Below are 14,745 nucleotides of genomic sequence, written 5' to 3' on the forward strand. Positions count from 1 at the left end.
ACTTTGGGAACCAAAGTGCAGTGGTTCCCAATCTTTTTACATTTTGACCCACAAAATAGTACAAAACAGTAGCAGAGACCTGTGCACCCAGCTGTTTTTGGATGGTAAACATGTGTATCAGGTCAACTAAACATGGGCATAGTAACAATATTTTTATACTACATTTATCCATTTTAAATATACTAACCTCACTCGTTTATAACAACTAAGACAAAAATGTAATTAATTCAGAAAATCTTTTCAGGACTCCACCTTGATGTTTCGGGACCCCACTTTGGGTCCCGACCCCAACTTTGGGAATCACTGCCCTAAACTTTGGAAYGCCTTGCCCTTGCATGTCCGACAGGCCCCTTCACTGTCCATTTTTAAGACTCGTTTAAAAACTTATTTTTTTCTCACTGGCCTTCAGCCCAACAGAGATTTGATTTTACTCAACTTTTACTGTATTGGTGCTGATTTTACTTAGTTAACTGTGTGATTTTATTGTGTTTTTGTGTTCAGTTTTTATTTCATGTGTTCAGCACTTTGTTTCAGCAGTGGCTGATGTTATAGCGCTTTATAAATAAAGTTTGATTGATTGATTGATTGATTGATCACATGATGAAACTGAGAAATGATATTTTCTGTGTAACTGAAGCGTTTGCTAAAGAAACTGATACTGAGTTGCTTGAAGTATGTTAAGATTAAATATAAAATACAATAAACTACCAGAGAAATTTAGATTATATTTAAGTCCATATCTAGATTTGCACACCTTATAAGACCACATATACTCACATTTTAAATTAGAAAAAAATCCCATGAGTCTTTGCTGCTCGAGCATATGTTGAATTTTCTCCATGTCCATGGGCTGAAAAACAAACAAACAAACAAATAAAATAATGAGGACAACCGCACCGACTGCTAGCTTAATCATAAAAACAATAAAACAACTTTACTTAAGTATTTGCATTTCATTAATGATATTATTGCATTTGGCCCGCAGCCCTCAGATTGATTTTGATTTTTGGCCCTCTCAGGGAAAATGTTTGGGCACCCCTGTACCAGAGTTTTTAACTGACACAACCTTATCGCTCCACCTTTTCCTTACACCAAGGGTGATAACCTCTTTAAAGGAAGTATCTAAGTTCAGCAACAGAAACTAATARTAAGAGAAGACTTCATTAAATTTTAATGGAGTTGTTTTTGGAGGTGGACAAAGACAGATCAACAAATACCTGAAGCTGTTTCTGTGTGAGCTGGTGGGTCGTTCAACAGGATGCAGAAAAACACATAAAAGTCAAATAATATTCAAAAAATGTAAAATAAAAGTTGTTGCAGTAACTGAACAGAATGAGAAAAAAAATCAATTTAAATTTTAAATTAAAAAAATTAACACGTTTAAGGAAAATTGCTGTAAAACCCTCAACRTGTAATCCACATGCAGCATCACAGCAATGCAGAACTGTCTTCTTTTTGTCCATTCGCTTTTTTTCTACAAAGTAGTTCCTGGATAATTTAAAACCTGTTCAACATCATTCAGGAGAATTCAAACAGACGACCAGCTGAACATGAAGCAGTAGTGATTGTGCAACAGAGGGAATCACCCACATGGTGGAAAAAATGAAAACGTCAGGAAAACTGAATCAGGTCACTGAATGACACAGTTTTAATCCAAACTGCTCCATTTAGAGGATCTCTTGGGGGCATCAAATCAGAGAGGCAAGGAGGAGGAGGGATACAGCGAAGAGGCTAAAATTAGACAGAATTAAAAGGAGAGGTGGTAAAATGAGAGAAAATTTCAAGATGGAAAAATAAATCTCCAGTTCTACAAACTCTGGCAGCAGTTGTATTTGTTTTGAGACGAGTTCAGCTCAATCTCTGCAACATCCATGTGAAGGAAAATGAAATCGTCACCCATGTGTTTAAGTTTTGAATGTATTTTACTTGTGTTTCTTTCTTGTTTTACTTATGAATGTATTTTATGCTTACTGTCATGATATATTCTGAATCACTTCAACTGAAGCTTCCGGTAAAGTACCTTAAACGTGTCGTTTCTTGTTGTNTGGGGTTGCTGCAGTTGGTCAGGTCTAGGTTCAGCAACAGTTTGTGCTCAAAGAATGAGGTCAGCTGACTACCTGAATATACTGAATGACCAGGTTATTCCAACAATGTTTTCTTCCCTGATGACACGGGTACATTCCAAGATAATACCAGGATTCATCTGAATGGAACTGAATGGTTCAGGGAGCATGAGACATCATTGTCACACATGGATCGGCTCCACAGAGTCCATTGAGAGTCTTTGGGATGTGCTGGAGAAGGCTCTGCCATCATCAATGCAAGATCTTAGTGAAAAATGAATGCAACACTGGATGGAAATAAATCTAATGACATTGCAGAAGCTTATCCAAACAATGCCACAGTGAAAGCATGTCGTAATCAAAGCTAAAGGCGGTCCAAAAAATATTAGAGCATGTGACCTTTTTTTCTCTTGGTGGCGACTTCTTCAGTGTATGCATGTGTTTTGAATTAAGACGAACTGATAGGCATTAGAAAAAATAGTACCAAACTATTTGCTTAAAGAAATAATAAAATTTCTAATGTTTTGCTCAGAAGTGCTGTTGCCTTTGAGACTTTAAACTTACACAAACTAAGTTTAGGATCAAAAACATTCCTGCGTCTCTGGGTTTTAAAATGATGGCTGTATAATTGCTGTGACAATGTTGTACAAGATCTAAAACTGAAATTGTGTGATTTTCTTGATATACTGTAGAAAATTCAAACGTTGCAAAAAAGAAATTTTGTGAAGCGCTCACAAACTTGAATTGAAATCCTTTGGGAGCACAGTTGAATAATAATCAATCAGTCCCTTGATTAACTGTTTTTTGCAAGGTAAAATAAATCTGACTTGATGAAATGTTTAAAAGCTGGGGTACAACAGGGTGCAAATAAGTCAACAAGAATGCAGGTTTATGTAACAAAAGTATAGTTCAGAACTGTTGGCGTTCTGATCTGATAAACAGCAACTCTGACGAACTCTGAAGTTGGTGGATTTTATTCCATCCAGACCAGAGACGGGACTTTGACAGGGTTCAGGCTAAAATTACAAACTGACATCAGACAAATTTAGAGGTGCAACACTAAAACACACCTGGCGCTCTGGTGTGGCTGTCCTCTCAAAATACACATGTAACCTAATTCCCACTTCAAGCTTTCTGACGGCTTACAAATAACTCAAATGTGGGTTAAGGACTGAGGAAATGAATTTATGTGCATGCCAGGCGCTGACATCACCACTCACCCTGGAAATAAACATTACTAGCTACTCCTGTCTAAACAGGGATATACAGCAGGTAAAATAAGTATCTGTTTTTTTTTTATTCTGACCTAAGTTGAGTCAATAATGATAATTAAACATGCAGAGACCTCTAGTGTTTAAAGTGTGCTGCACCTCTGCAGTCAGAAACCAACAGTTTCAACACATGATCATCTTGCTGCACTTTATTTTAGCAGTTTAGGTTCAATCATAAGCTTAACCTTCTTTGATGGGATCTGTTGTTTCTTGTGTCAATAAGGTTTGTGAATCGCTGTAATCAAATTAGCTGATTTTGTTTCAACTTCAACAGATTCAAACAAACACATCTGCCTCACATTTATTTTCTCAGTTTGTATAAAAGCACAACATAAAGATTATTTCASAATAAAACATATGTTTACTTGTGCCTTAGCAGCTACTGCCCTCTGTTGGTAAAATAAAAAATAAAATAAAAAAACACATCCAAACTTCTCAACACTTTATCAGAAGCAATCTGCTGCAGCAGCTACAAGTTTAGAAAAAGACAATTTGATGCTTTGTTTRTGTTTGATTAGTCTGTTAAATTAAGTCCAGTTAATTACCATACCCCATCACTTAAATCTGAAAGTGATTCTGAAATGTTATTCTTTTCATTAGGATGTACAAATGTTTTAAAAGAATGAAAAATGGCTGCGTCATGGTTTTTAATGAGCTACTTCAAGCACAGAAATAAATGAGACATTATTTTCTTTTTCAATGCTGACATGACATGACTTCCTGCTCTTAATGAAATTTGTTGGGATGCTGCAAACAAAATATATAAATTTAGCGCCGCAATGCTTTTCTCTGCTTGTTTCGATCGATGTGTCTGGAGGGTGTTTTTGCTAAATGAAGGTGGGTGTAGCCCATGCAGCTCAGACTAACATTTAACAATCTGAAAGAAAAATATAGGCATGGTGGGATCATTCTGAAATATTACTCTCATCTGCAGTTTGGCAAAGAATAGTTGGCAAAAATCTGCAGATCAGGCTGAATGGTTGGTTAATACACTGTCATCAGAATGTTTCGGTCACCTATCAGCTTTCTCTCTTTTTTTAAAGTTTCTAGAGGCTGACATTAAAAATGATTACTTGCACTGCATAAAAAAATCTTTGCCATTGTTATTTTGTCTAATGAAGCTAAATAAAATAAAACTTTGGAGGGCTAACTGGGTAATCAATGGCAAATGTTAAATCAGAATGTCCAAATTTCACCCAAGAAATTAAAAGAATGTCACAAACGAAGTTGGACATCTGAGTACAGAAACACTGGACAAAATACACTGTTCTGTCATTTCTTGTTCAAAATCAGTTATCTAAGGCAGGGGTTCCCAAACTTTTTGTCTTCTGACCCACAAAATATTCATGGCAAAAACTTGTGACCCCAAATATTACTGGTCTGAGTACATGAACTTTGTTAATAACCCTAAAAACACAGGCTTTTTGACAATCTAAACAGCNCTTTTTCCCTGTGCCATTCCACATTATTACAAATAACTTTATTTCTGGACATTTATGGTTTGATTTCTTTGTATGTATGGATCACTTGGGTTGTTACCGACATCTGGTGAAAATTTCATGTCATTAGCACCTCTAGTAATATATTTACTGAGAAAAATGGTGACGTGTTCAATACTTATTTTACACACTGTAAGGACCAGAACCTTAGAAGAACTTCATTAAACACTAACACAGAATTCATATCTGTAATTCTGTTTAAATGTTGTTGTATTTTGCATGTCTGCATATCCTTTGTTAGTTTGTTTTCATGTTTATGACAATGTTTAACCCATTCTGCACAAAGTCACCAAGACAAAATCATTTCCACATGGTGAAACCTGTCTGGCCCATTTCTGGCMCACACAAGCAACTAACACTCGGTCCAGATGCCRCAAAGAATAACGGCCCTTTGTTGGGCCAGAGGTGGTCCATGCGTGGGCCAGCATCACATAAACCAAAGTGCCAGACCTGGCCCGCATTTAGTTGTCAAACCACTTCCCATGAAGTCAGCGAGCACTGGCAGCTTGACACCAGTTCTGGCCCACACCTGTCTGCTCTGTGGGATGCTTGTACAAACTTGGCACCAAACCTGATTCTGCACAAATAGAAGCAACATCAAAGGAATGCATATGACCCGCCGCCAATCATGCTGGAGTTTTATCACCTTGTGATGAGTATAGGAATGGAGGTTAAAACCCTTCTGGACAAACCTTGTTAATAATAACTTAGTCCATGAGCTGTGGGATATCTTGAACTGGTTTGAATCCAAATGCTATGAGTTTTCAATGGGCAGCCAAAACCTGTTCAGTGGTTCATGAGATATTTTGCTAACAGACTGTGTGGTGTGTGGCAGAATCACCCCGGGCGCAGGCAAAATCCAAAATGAAAAAAAGGTTTATTAACTAAGGAGGGCTGTCGAGGCAGCAAAAAACTCACAAGAACTCTTTTCAGGAAAAAGGCATGAGGAACATGGAAGACACCACAATGACTGAAGACAGCACAATGATCCGACAAACTGAGGACAAGACACCAAATATAAAGGCAAACTAATGAGGACAAATGAGAAACACCTGGAGGAGACACATGAGGAAACAGGTGAACGTGTACGGGGCTGCAGGGCAGAGAAACACAAGAAAAACTAAAGCAGAAAAACACAGATTGATTACGACACAGACAATGTCAACTTTAACTGCTAACGTGTGCCTCTCAGCTATAACCAGCACATATTTTAACATAATATTTGTACAATAGACTAACTTGTAGCCACTTTACTGTTTTCTTAGATCATTTTTCTTAGGAGGTTATTTTTTAATTCATAAGAATTTTATTGAAACCTTTTCTGAAGTTTATGAGATATTTTTCTAACAGACAAAAGCTGAATTCAAATATCTTATGATAAAACTTTAAATAAAGATCTGCGAGCACTCTGAATAGATGTTAGGGATCAGTCTTAGTTACTACACCAAAGTTAAACTAAATATCCGTAAATCTGACTGAGTTGTAGTTTCACAGAAGTTCAGTTGTGGCAGCCTCCTTGAATCAGGTTGACTCCAAAGGTTAATCAGCTGCAGGTGCACATACACTCATCACTTCCTGAATGTTTCAATAAAATCTGTCCTGTGGTTCGTGAAATATTTTGCTAACAGACACAAGGTTTGGTCAAAAGGCGGCAAACCTATATCTGAAGCAGCTGCAATTATTTAAAAAAAAAGAATTGCAATGCATTTACTAACCTGCTACTATTTAGTTTGAACACAAAAAGAATGACGTCACAGTTTTATGATAATAATTACACAGGTAGGCAGCAGGAGCGACCTGATAATCTGGTAACCACAGAGGGGTCCGGTCCAGTTGGAGGACGACCCTCTGCGGTGAGTGGTCTTCAGGCTGGTAACTGGCCACGCACCATACCACGCGCACTTTAATAAAACTACAAAAACCACAAAGAGCCGACGCGCAGGCGCCACGCAGCAAACAAAAGGCGTGTTTTTGCTTCACGTTTCAGAGCAGCATCAGTAAAACAACCCCTCATCTCTCCCTCTTTCCCTTCAGTCACGCGCATAATTCATTCACCTCGTGCAGCTCCATTTATCCCTCACCCCTTCATCCAAAATTTACCTCCTCCTTCCCTTTCTTTTTGCACTTGTGCCTCTCTCACTCTCTCTCACACACTCATCCTTTCACCCACCGCCTCCCTCTTCAGCTCACATAAAACACTCACCCATTCACCGCCCCCCTCCCTCCTCCTCCCCTCCTCCTCACTCCATCATCGCTTTCACCCATCCACTCCCTCTGCGCCCACCTTTCATGTAAACAAACAAAAGCGTGCCCACTTGAACACTTCACAGTGGGAATGTTACTCCTCCCTTCCACGATCGGACACTTTATTAATATGTAGTAAACAAAACAAAAACATGTGATAATATCAATCTGTTTAATTAATTCTAATTAGCTGCAAATGATTTAAAGTAAGATAGTCATTCCTAAAAGTCACCTGGTTTCCTTGAAAGTGGTGCTCGTCACTCATTTTATAATAAGATTGGGTAAATTAAAAAATAGTGTCAAATAACTTAAAAAAATAGCTTAAAAACTCCTGGGAAAAGCTCTACTTCAGAGGCTGTTTCATAGGAATCAAAATGGCGTTACAGGGAGGGACATCAGCGCTTTGACTGAATTAAGGAGCTAAAAGAGCAGAAATGTGATAAAGTTTGTTATTGGAGGGATTTATTTATTGCTTTTGTGATTGCTGCATTCAGAGTGATAATAAGACAGCCCAAATGTTCTGATGGATTTGCGCTCTGATGCGCCAGTCTCCAAACAAAAGACAGCCATCTCTGCGCCCTGTGGCACTGAAGGACTCTGGGTCCGGACGCATCCCCCCCTCCCTCCATCCACCCCCTGCAGCTGGACCCACACCTGGGCCCAGCTTTGGGCTTCGGACCCGGTCCGAAATACTGTGTGATCGGCTCAATAAACGGATCAATTCAGGCTGTGATCTTTTGGAGGTGCTGGCAACTTTCCTGACAATGGAGCTCTAGAGGCGAGCGCTATACTGATGGTTATAAGCAATTCTGGTTGAAAATCATCAAATAAAGCAACCCCACCTGACGAATCTCAGCCCGAATAAAGCCCTGCTGAAGTCCCACCTGTCACCTGTCCCTCGGGCGGTGTGACATTTAATTTATAGGCGGTTTAACAGTAAATAATCTCGAACACGTCATTCAAAGTCAATGGCCGGACTGTGTTAGTTGGGAAAATATATGGGGGTATTAAAAGGATGAACGGAACCCTGGGCCGTCGGAACCGCGCGCGTCACCTCGTGCGAAGATTCAATTTTCATACGAGCCGCGTGGTTCCGGCCCAGGTTCCGTCCGTTTGGGTCAATTTAACGCGAATTGGGCAAAATCGTCAGCGGCGCGCACTACTTCCAGCCGGTTTTCCCGGAATAAAAGTTGCTCGCCGGCGCGGGCGGACGGAGACAAGCGGGTGGGTGTGAAGCCAAATGTCCCCGCTACCGGCCCGTACGGTCCAGCGGTTCGGAACTCCTCCGCGGGCTTCGCATTTGACGCGAGTTGGAGGACGAAGAAACACAAACGGGACGGCGCCAGTTCCATGGAGTCCGCTAGATCAGCTGCTGGCAGTTGGTGTTCTCAATCACGTCCGCAGAGAGGCTTCATAGGCTCACCGGAGCGCCTGTGGAGTAATACACTTTACTCGACCCGCACACTGACGCCGCAATTTGTTTTGGACGCGCGGAATATTACTTTTTAATCCTCCTGCAACGAAAAAGCGACGTTTTTACACATTTTGGACTTTCGAGAGAGCAATTTTTTTGACAACGCATCCAGCTTTTGGCTCTCTCCCACTGACATTTCCAGGAGTTTTCCCTGTATTTCATTAACTTTCTCAGAGGAAAAAGCCACCATGGCAGAGACGTCGTCCGCTCCATCCAAAGCCAAGCGGGCAGCCAAACCCAAAAAGCCCGCTTCTCATCCCAAGTACTCGGACATGATTAAAGCGGCTATTGTGCACGACGCCAGCCGGAGCGGAGCGTCCCGTCAGTCCATCCAGAAGTACGTGAGGAAGAACTACAAAGTGGGCGACAACGCCGACGTGCAGATCAAAATGGCCCTGAAGAGGCTGGTGGCGTCCGGGATGCTGCGCCACACCAAAGGCATCGGCGCGTCCGGCTCCTTCAGGCTCACCAAGCCGGAGGACTCCTCCAAGAAGCCGGCCAAGGCGGCCGCGGCGGTGGCCGCCAAGCCCAAGAAAGTGGCCAAAGCCAAACCCAAGAAGGCGGCCAAGCCCAAGAAGGTCACCAAGACGCCGGAGAAGCCCAAGAAGGCGGCGGCGAAGAAAGTGAAAAAGGTCGCGAAGAAGGCGACCCCGGCGAAAGCCAAGAAGGCTCCGGCCAAGAAGCCCAAGGCGGCCAAGCCCAAGGCGAAACCCGTGAAGAAAGCTGCCAAACCCAAGGCAAAGACACCGAAGAAGGCAGCCAAGTCATCAAAGAAGAAGTGAAAGGACATTAAGAAACTAAACTGACTGTAAATACTTGAGGAAAAATGTTTTCGTATATGTATTATTTTTGTAAGGTCTCATGAAAATGTCAGCTGTTTGTACCTGTAGTTTTCTCTCCATTGAAATACAACATTAATAAGCTGTAGAAACAATTGTGAACATTTTTTTAAACTCCCTTAATGAAACTGTTATTACCTGTCTGATGTTTGAACCCATAGGAACAGGAAACGTGTATATAAACAAACTAATAGTCATTGTTAGTGCACGTGTTTATATTAAAAACAAATACTTTGAGCATTGTGGAGCCTTTACACCATCTACATTTATTTCTCTAAAGGCTCCAAAGTCCTCATTTTAACTGCATTCTGCCTTTATATATACAGTATATATACTTTTATTTTCATACAACTCATCCTGATGTGTTCAGACACTTGTTATTCAATAAAACTTTGCCATCTTAAAACTGCCAGGTTCGTGTGTTTATTGTTAGCAGAGTGAATATGAAACAAATTTAAACAAAAGCTACTACATTATAATGCCATTTATTTGCCAATCTACCTTAGATGAATGTGACACTTTCAAGTTGTGATGCAGGTTAAACAAGTAAAGCAAAAAACTCAAACTCCACAAAAGATCACCATCATGCACTTCATTTTATATTCAAATTAAAACTGTGTGAAAAAAATGTTATTTAGTGATATTAGATCACGCCTAATACTTAAGTAGGTAAAATGTATCAAAAGACACACAATTTTTTTTACTTTAAGAGAAACTATTTTGGTTTTTCTTCCGATTTTAAAGCTACACAAGTTTAAATATTAAGCTGCTGCCGAGATTTTCTGTCTCTGACTCCAACACTCCAGCACCACCTACACTGACAGCAGATAACTGAAGGGATGTGTTGTGGACACACCCTTGCTCTCCCTGCTCCTCACCTGAATACAACACTGCCATCTTGTGGTGGTTTGCAGGAACAATCAGCTTCTCTTCGCGGTGAGGCAGCAGCAGCATGGAGTCAAACTAAAGGCAGAATTTAAAGCAAGTTACTTTCTTTGCAGAGTTATTCATCACACAGATGAAGGATGATCTAAGTAACCTTGCTCCTACCTGAATTCTCAAAAAGGTGCACTCAGATGTCTTGTTTTTGCGTTTCCAGCTGATTTGCAGCTCAAGCAATCTAATCTTTATCAGCAGCAAAACACCAAATGTCCCAAATTCACAGTATTATTAACACTAAATCTTTAAATCTGTTGAAAAATATGGCCGCTGAAAATCAAACAAAATTTAGTCAAAATTTAATGCAAAAAGTGCATAAAGACACTATTCACAGCATCAGTGTCTTTTTAACTGAAATCTTCATCCAGTCCTGTCTGATCTTTATTAAGCATTAAAATAATCTTTTTCTTAAAAAAAAAAGTCAAAAGTCAAACAAGTTTGAGACAACAGGTTCTTAGAATAATTAAGCTATGCAACCCACTGATGTTGGTTTGCAGAAACAATACAACTGTAGACTGTAACACAGTCAGTCAGTCAGGCGCCTGAGAACAGCCAAGTATAAATTATCAGTCTAATTCAGTCTCAWTAAAATCAGCTTAAATGTGAACAGAACAGGGAATAAAAACTGAAGGCAGAAATGAATTGGACAATTTCCTCAACATTATCATTTCAGGTTCCATAAACCTTATTACAAACCACCGTCTTACTTTAAAAAAACTATATTCTGTCTTGCAAAAAGAGCACTCTTTTTCTGATTTTTTTTTACAGAACTCACTGATAAAAACAGTTTAACAGTAAGAGTCGAGATAAATACAATGATTTTCACCCATAAAGGTTGCCTAACGGACAATAACATGCTAAAACTAAGGTTTTTGGCAATCGCACTATTACCTACTAGCCGGGTTAGAAAAAACACTGTTCATGTAAAGGTTGATTGGGATKTTTTCTTCTGATGCTCCCATTTAAAGTCAAGTCATTTAGGCTTTGTTACTTAAATTGTGTGTAACGCATATAACAGTCAGATATTGTAGAATTCACAGTTCCCATCACAGATAAAGCACTGTGTAGGTTTTTGCGCACTTAAAGCGTAGACAGGGCTATCCTCAACTTGGTCTGGTTTAACAGTGTTAAGGCAAATAAAATAAAATAAAATAAAAATAACAATTTGGGCACAGCAGCCTGAGGAACCACACCAGCATCCAGTTGCTTCTGATCTCAAACGTCCGAATGAAGAGGCCGAAGAATGAATAGAGAAACTGGGTGCCTTTAAAGAAGTAATAATAATGCAGGGGGGTAAGGTCTCGAGGTTTGGTCATGATGATTGGAGTGTCTGTGTGGTAGATGGTCATTTGAGTCTGACGGCAGCCCTGTAGACGGCAAAGCCCAGAACCGCCACCACCGCCGAACCCAGAGCCACTCTGAGCCAGAAGGACGAGCTGCTCATGTCTGAACCATTCAGGTGTCTGCAGATTAAAGGGATGACAAGAAAAGTAATCGTCATACTGAATCCCCATTTACAACTAAATCAGTGTAAAACTTCCATCCTGTAACAAAGGAGGAATAAAAAGACTTTTAAGTGTCTTTAAAACCAGGGGTGGGGAACATTTTTTTTCTAGACATTTATTGACAAACTGCTGAACGTACGGGTACATCGCTGCCGAGGTGAGTTTGGTGTAGATGTTGTTGCTGGTCGAGTCCGGTAACAGGCTGGAGAAAGGCAGCGGTGGAGGCAGTCGGTGTTTATAGCAGAACTCTGCAGGAGTCATCCCGTGGAACTGCTTGGCTTCAGGAAGGTCCACTTTAGAGGCAACGAGCACACAAGGGATGTTGCCGTCCATGTAATGTTGCTGAAAAATAAATTGGAACTATCAAGTTTTGGCTGAGCAAAACGTGAAACAGTCCATTTGAAATGTTATTGTGTGAATGTTTATAATTAGATATACTTAGCTTAGACATTAGAAATACTAAATAATAAAAACTTTTTCCACCATGTTGTTCTCACTGAAAATGAATGGAGCTTTTTTCAACATCCTTAAAACCCTTTAAAATGTTTCTAAATCTTTACTTTTTACCTTTTGTTCCAGTCCAGCTTTTTTAAAGTCTTGCGTACAAATTCCAGTTTCCTTCGGCTTCTATTTTGCAGATTTTATTATTTTTTCTGCCTTTTTAGCTATCATTCTGACCTTTTCTGCAATTCTTCTGCTAATTTAGTCTTTTGTGCTTTCAGCTTCTTTCTGCTAATTTCAGCTGTTGTGTCTTTAGCAACTTTTTAACTAATTAGAGATATTTTTTCAGTTAAATTCACCGTTTCATAATTTCAGCTTCTTACAGCTTAAATCAACAAACATGGTCTCTGTTTCTTTGTGCTGATTTTGTTTGAGCTATATTTATTGCTAGTTTGAGATTTTTTTAGCTATTCAGCAAAAATCTTTCAGCATTTACACTGTATTTTTAATACAGTGAATGCAAATTATCTAGTTTATTATGATTTTATTTTTGTTTTACATTTCTCTAATTGTGGTTTATTTATATGCTTCTACATTGACCAGTATGGAAAGCTCTTATAATATTTAATTAAGCCACAATAAATGTATTCACCTGTCCTTTAAGAAATTCTAAACTAATAAGAACTCTGCTTCACATATTCACAATGTTCTAAATATAAAGAGTACTTGTGGAAACATTGAGCCAAAAACCATGAACAGAAAAAAATCAAGTCATCTGCTCAATAAAAATTAATGTTTGAGTTTCTGAGGTGTTAATTCTGATAAGGAAGAACAGATGTATCAGCAGATCCTTTGAAGTTTCTGCATAATATTATATTATAGATTGATCTAGATCTTTTATAGATAAATTTAACAAATATCAGGACATGCTGTAGAAAAGATATATTTCCCAGTGGGAGTGTCTGTTAAATATTACAAAAAATATAAAAGTATATATTACAGCTAACTGATTTTAAATAGAAAAAAAATTGACACAGGGTTTTCTCCGTTTAACTAGTGTTCAGAGTAAGTTCAAGAACACATTTTTCTCTTGAGCAAACACCTCATTTAAAGATAAAATTTTCTCTAACAAATCCTCTGAAACATTAACAAAATTCTTTGTGTGTATAAAGAATATTCTGAGTAACAACATGAGTTTAAACTGGCCTGCATTCTCATTTAATAACTAAATTGAAATTTATAGATAAAAACTGTCTTTTAGTTAAAAMAACATTAATAAACTTAATGTGATCAGGATAAGATCATATATCAGACCTATAAACAGAGTTGCACATAAGTGGTGCGCAGGTGCGCATGCGTGATCAAAAAAGAAAAAGCGCACCAGATGGAATATCATAAAGCTCTCTTGCGTACCTATGATTGTACCTGAGATTGTGAAAACAACAGCTAGCAGGGTTGCAAATGTGACCTGATTTCTTAAAAACAAACAAAACAAACAATACAAAACAAAAATCCAGCCTCACTGGTRTGACTGGATCGTCATTCTGTCAGAGGAGGGCAGCGGGACCCTGATGTTTAAGGATTAAACGGACACTGCTATCAATGAATCAGACGAACTCCAGAGCCGTTTTATCCAATCAGAGCAGAGCAGGGCGGGACTTTCAGTCAGAGCTGTTTTCAGCAGAGTCAGTGGCTGCAGCGATCAGTCCTGACCATCTCCTCCGGCATTTTGCTCCTGAACTACCAGAGACTTTGGTCTCTAAAACCTAACTTTATAATAAATATACGTTCAGAGCGTTGTTATCGAACAGATCTGTCCAACTTTGCGTCAGTGACTAAACTCTCTCCTCCTGAGAGACGGGAACACGCCTCAGCGCACGCAGGCTGTCTGTGAGATTCACTGTTCGAGTTCTTCTAAACCATATAACCTTTAACAGAAGAACATTTATTTGCCCCATATTAAAGCAAAGATGAGTCTGTTTAACGTCACCCACCAAATCCAAATAAATAAATAAATAAATAAATAAAAACTTGCCATATTTTGTGAATGAGTTTTAAATGTTACATTTACATAATACATAACATACACATCCTTAAACTACTGAAAGTTACAAAGTTAACATTACTGAATGATAAACGTAGGCCTGTCACGATAACAAATTTTGCTGGGCGATTAATTGTCTCAAAATTTATTGCGATAAACGATAATATTGCCTGGTGACCATTTTACAACTAATAATTATAAAAGCGTAATACGTAAGTGCAATAAATCAATAAACTTTAATTTTTAAAAACTGTTTAACAAAGTGGACTCTCAGTCTCTAACAAAAAATGCACTTGAATAAAAAAACCCCCAAAGAACAACAAAATGTAAATTAAACACCACACACAACTAAGACAGTAAATAAACAATATTAAAGAGCAGCATCTCTTTAGAGCAGTGGTTCTTAACCTGGGTTCGATCGAACCC

The 14,745-nt window shown here is 38.9% G+C and overlaps 2 protein-coding genes across 4 annotated transcripts in view; one reads left to right on the top strand and one right to left on the bottom strand.

Annotated features, from left to right (window-relative positions):
• The first annotated feature begins 8,505 nt into the window (after positions 1–8,505).
• Positions 8,506–9,796, top strand: h1-0 (H1.0 linker histone). Its single transcript, XM_014008179.1, has one exon. It carries the CDS (start codon positions 8,740–8,742, stop codon positions 9,331–9,333), a length of 594 nt encoding a protein of 197 aa, XP_013863633.1. The 5' UTR covers positions 8,506–8,739; the 3' UTR covers positions 9,334–9,796.
• rhot2 (ras homolog family member T2) overlaps positions 9,707–14,745 on the bottom strand; it is a 19,302-nt gene continuing 14,263 nt past the window's right edge. For 2 of the 3 annotated variants that reach the window (XM_014008178.1, XM_014008177.1), the window contains exons 18-19: positions 11,974–12,176; positions 9,707–11,792 (exon numbers count right to left, since the gene is read on the bottom strand). In XM_014008178.1, the coding sequence (XP_013863632.1) occupies positions 11,675–11,792; positions 11,974–12,176 (321 nt within the window). In that variant the 3' untranslated portion in view covers positions 9,707–11,674. The remainder of the gene's footprint in view (positions 11,793–11,973; positions 12,177–14,745) is intronic. The other variant, XR_001310202.1, reaches the window with a different exon arrangement.

This window comes from Austrofundulus limnaeus, unplaced genomic scaffold (genome assembly GCF_001266775.1).
Source record: "Austrofundulus limnaeus strain Quisiro unplaced genomic scaffold, Austrofundulus_limnaeus-1.0 Scaffold48, whole genome shotgun sequence".
NCBI classification, from domain to species: Eukaryota; Metazoa; Chordata; class Actinopteri; order Cyprinodontiformes; family Rivulidae; genus Austrofundulus; species Austrofundulus limnaeus.

What these genes read in the sequence shown, in the direction of transcription:
- h1-0 (XM_014008179.1), top strand. Translation starts at nt 8,740, where the DNA reads ATGGCAGAGACGTCGTCCGCTCCATCCAAAGCCAAGCGGGCAGCCAAA.